The 4,710-nt window shown below is 33.7% G+C and overlaps 1 protein-coding gene across 1 annotated transcript; it reads right to left on the bottom strand.

Annotated features, from left to right (window-relative positions):
- Window positions 1-613: 613 nt before the first annotated feature.
- LOC133188312 (noelin-3-like) lies at window positions 614-4,375 on the bottom strand. Its single transcript, XM_061323683.1, has 2 exons — window positions 3,259-4,375; window positions 614-2,521 (listed from the first exon to the last, which is right to left on the bottom strand). Exons 1-2 carry the CDS (start codon window positions 3,926-3,928, stop codon window positions 1,728-1,730), a joined length of 1,464 nt encoding a protein of 487 aa, XP_061179667.1. The 5' UTR covers window positions 3,929-4,375; the 3' UTR covers window positions 614-1,727.
- Between the last annotated feature and the right edge of the window lie 335 nt (window positions 4,376-4,710).

Below are 4,710 nucleotides of genomic sequence, written 5' to 3'. Positions count from 1 at the left end.
AGAAAAAAAAGAGAAATGCAGAGTTTCTAACAGTTTTATGTAAACTTTACTTTCTACAGCAAAATTGATTTAATATTAAAGAAGAAAGTGATTTATTCCCGTTGCTTCTTACTACAGTGTATATATTTACACTGTACATAAAAAATATCACGTTCATCCAATTGTTTGCCATTTCAGAGGATGTTTTAAATTGTGCGGAACATATATCTATATATAATATCAGTAGATAAGAATTTCAAGAACTCATTGAACAAGTATAGCTTTTTTCAAACAGCTTTAACGTCTTTAGCAATAACCTTAAAGAGTAAACTGACATACACCTACATATGTATCAGGCCGTATTATTTTTGAGCAGTAACGATGAGTTCTTCTTTGTATTTCTCCATTAGCCATTTGGAGACATAAGCTCTACCATCGATCGCAACTTCTCAGAATTTTCAACCAAGCGGAAAAAGTAGTGTTTTTTTTTTTTCGAGCTTGCCGGAAAGGCCCGAGAAAATGCATTTTATGCCCTCCATTTATCTTATGCCAGACAAATGCCTGTACAGTAAACAATGAGAAAATGCATTTGTTTCTACATGTACCATGTGAAAGACAGACAAAACAAAGTAAAAAGAATAACACATATTTTAATGTTTGCATGCAAAAAAGATTCCTGTTTACCATAAAAATATAGAAATACTTTTTAATAATTGCTATGAAAATTTTAGAAGTGTCATTTTTATTTATTGGAATTTTCTTTTGATCGTTTTGTCGATTTTTTAAAGAATGAAAATCATGAAAAATTTAAGTCGTACGAAAACTAAATCACCAGAAAATTATCTCCCTTGCCATGAACAGCATTTCAACCAATGAAATAATTGAAATTTTCACATCATGCATTTTCTACCAATCACAAAAAAGAGGAAGTGTATATCCGAAGACTGTACAAAAAAAACTTCAACTCTGTCTACATTACTGTCTTCCATGGAAGACAGTAATAATCTTCTTTTCGCTTCATCATCATGAACTTTATATTCAAAGCGATTATAAATGAAATGTAACGTAACTTTTGTGTATTCACAATTGTTTTAGTTTCTAACATGCATTATTTGGCGGCAACTTAACTGTTTATAAAAGATCCCGAAAGCTGTCAGGTTATTATAGTTACATGCATCTTAAATTTTGATAATATTCAGATGCTCTAGCTGTTTCAGTCCTATCCACTTTATGTCAATAATTCACAAAAATAATTATATTTTTTGCAATTAAATGTAATTTCGTCAATTTATCGCAATTTTTGTATTATTGCGATTCAAGGATATTTTCATAGCCAAATTGTAGCAACCTAAAATGTATTCAGGGTAATTCAATCACAAAAATTATTCAAATGGATAATAAACGCCAAATAAGAGAACATAATTATAACAAAAGTAACAGATATAGTGAACTAAAACGTGAAATCGTTCACTATGTAGGACTGACTACCATGGATTTTATAATATATGTATATGAGAACCTTTTTCTGCAAGCATGTAATTTGTAGTTAATTTTAGCTAGTGCACTTGACGCCACTACCAACATTAATCACCACTTGTCACACGTCCATATAGAGGTACTGATGAGTGATACACACAATTTATAATAGATACTGGTGGGGGCAATAAATTATCAACAATGTTTTAATCAATATTTTTTCAGGTCACAGTTGTGTTAATTTGTTACTCACTGCATACTACTATTTTTCGTTATTTATCGATTGTTGAGGACATCGTTGAATATATTTCAACTCTCCCATGATTCCAAGTATACAACTTCCTGTCCAAGGGGTTATAGTCAAGCATATAGTTTGAAACAAATTCATTTCTTATAGTGTTTGTGAACGTTATTTCCGTGCTTTTTAGTTCTTTATTGCCCCCGTTATGGGTATTATAAATGTATTTAATGTACGTTGGCGAATTAGTGTAAGAATCCGTTGCATATAATATTCCACAGATCATAAACGTATTTCCAACAGTGCGTTTGGGGATTAAAGTCGTCCATGTTTCTGAAATCGTGAAATTGTCCTCATTAATCTTGCTGATAACTACGTTTCCACTAGACGCTGAGGACGCATAAATAACCCACAATCCGTATTCATCCGTTGCAAAGTCGATGTCACTGAACCGGTCCGACTGGTATGGATAAGCGTTGTGCGCACCTGCACCCGGAAGTTCCAGTTCTCCCAACCAACGAGATTCCATAAGATTGTACCGTACAATTTTATTTGTCATCATCTTTTGGCAGTAAAAGTAGTTTTTGTACACTGTGTGCCCTGTGCCCTCACAGAAAAACGGAAGTTTGCGTTTTTCTTGGGAAATATCCAACTCAAAGTCCTCTAAAGTCTTATAAGCAACCACCTCATTGATGTCACTAAAATCATACGTCACCCAGTAGAGACCGGATGGAACCGGATCTTTCATGATAGTACCCACTGCGATACCCACCTTGACCACTCTGTCCTTTGAAGGGTAAATAGACGTCAAGATCCGAGGACAGTAGTCTGTAATTTAAAAAATAAAAGAAATTCAAACTACTAGTCCATGTATAATGATGTGAAAATAGTTGTTATAACGTTAAAATTGTACATGGCAGAAATTTAAATGGTAGGAGGCTTTTGAAAGACTTTAAAAAACACAGAGTGAAAAATTGGTCAAACATAGTTTCTTACTTCTATAATATATATATTTTGCATGGCTACAATATTTATACATATAATTTACATTTAACATATACGTGAAAGCTGACTGAACAAGTGAATTTATTAAAGTCGGTCCATTTACAACTGTAAATAATAAAATACAATTTTTTATGTTTTCATGTATAAAACTTTTACCAGATTATCCATCAGTTTGTACCAGAAGAAGAAAATTCAATCAATGTTTTGACAAGGATGGATAGCTATGGATAGAGAAATGGGGCGCAAGGTCTACAAACAACATTTTACAACAAGTGGGATCTTTTGATCAAAGCTACCAAAACATCTAATTAACCATGGTCTTATCTGTATACGTCACTTCGAAGGTCCAAGATGTTTCATTATTTATTCCATTTCATCAACTGATTTGTCTCTACTATACATTGCCCTTATGGTATATCAAATTTGCTTGAATTTTATTTCTTAAGGTGAGAAAATTATGACGGAAAAATTCGGTTTAAGTTGGGAGAGAGTCAGCTTTCCTTAATATTGACAATTTCTTATGTATGACCTTTATGTCAAAATAGCCATCGATCACAAACCTTTTTGTTTGTTGATAATCGTCATATTACATCGAACAAGAGCTGTGTTCAGCAGAACCAGTTGTTCTTGTAACTCGTCACCCATCGCCATAACACTTCGAATGGATTTCTGGGTAGCAGAAACCAATGACGTCATTGACTTAACAAGTTGCTTCATTTCGTTGTTTTGGGTAAGCATGGCCATTTGGAGATACTTGTACTGATTTTTAATGGCTGCAACAATAGATTGGTGTGCAAATATGGAACCTGGAGGATATCTCTGTAAAATTTCAACATCGTTTTTAAGTTTGACATCCCCGTCTTCTAAATCACTTGATGTAACATTGAGGGCAGCCAATCTCTTTCCGAGAATCTTTTTTGTTTTCCGTAAAATCCTATTTGCACCTTTTAATTTGTGCATGGCTTTTGTATTAAAATCCCCAGAACGAGTTGTTTTATTGTTATGGGCGTTTAAATTGGCTTCAAACCAGTATTTCATGGCTTCATCATTTCCGGTCAGTAATTTTGTATTTCCTTTCCCACGAATGGTCACAGTCACATTTTTAGAACACGTTACTTTGATAGAATTTCTTTCCATATCAAACAGATATGTACAATTATCGTTCTTCACGGGTACTGAACAAAATACACAAGGCACAAAAACAAAAACCACAAAAATAAACCAAACCATCGTTCTGCTGCAATGTTACAACCCAAATGATGAAAGGATATTTTTCTGTCCGTTTAATAAATAGCATCAATCGAAAACGCAAAAAGCTAAGAGATTCTGGAGTAGTTATTTCCTTTCAGTCGAGTAAATATTCAATTATAACCCTCATTTGCTGAACACATTCAAGTCAATTTGAAATCCATGTCTTAATTTCATTGTCTAATTTTGTGAAGCGAGAGAATGCGGGTCCATGGGGATTTCATTTGTCACCATCTGCGTGCAAGCAATGGTCAATACACAGAACACAAGTCGGATTCTCCAAGGAAAACACTCTCTCCGAAGAAAATTCCCGAAATTATTCAAGAGAACATTTCCTGGCAAAAATAATTGCTTGTAATGAATTAAGATAGAATTAACACTCGGAATACTCAAGTGGAAACTAACCAGTGGTGTCTGTTTTCGGGTCAATACGATGACTGGAAATCACATCACGCAAAGTGCTTATTTTCCATTTGATCTGAAGTGTATGTATGATATCAATAATTCATTACGTCTGCAATCATTGTAGATGAGACCATTTTTAGCTACCTTGCAAAGGGGTGCTTCAAATATGATTTGTACGAAATATTGCATTCTAGAAGACTTTTACCAAACAACATCGAATAAACAGAGTATACTCCCGACTCTTCAAAGATTCACAAAGGGGTTCTCACAGATTGGTATGGTAAAAAATTAAATTTTTGCAGCACAATGGTTTGAAATCATCTTTATCAATAAAAAGCACTTGGAAGGTAAATGTAAAC

The sequence above is a fragment of the Saccostrea echinata genome, unplaced genomic scaffold (genome assembly GCF_033153115.1).
Source record: "Saccostrea echinata isolate AGI-Se365-2 ecotype Australia unplaced genomic scaffold, CSIRO_AGI_Sech_v1 ptg000016l, whole genome shotgun sequence".
NCBI lineage: Eukaryota > Metazoa > Mollusca > Bivalvia > Ostreida > Ostreidae > Saccostrea > Saccostrea echinata.
The sequence above is the reverse complement of the archived record's forward strand: the minus strand, read 5'-3'. Positions and strand labels throughout refer to the sequence as shown.

Excerpts from the sequence above, each read along its gene's own strand:
- LOC133188312 (XM_061323683.1), bottom strand. The coding sequence starts at position 3,928 with ATGGTTTGGTTTATTTTTGTGGTTTTTGTTTTTGTGCCTTGTGTATTT. Across the intron at positions 2,522-3,258 it reads GATTATCAACAAACAAAAAG|ACTACTGTCCTCGGATCTTG; the intron begins GTTTGTGATCGA and ends TTTAAATTACAG.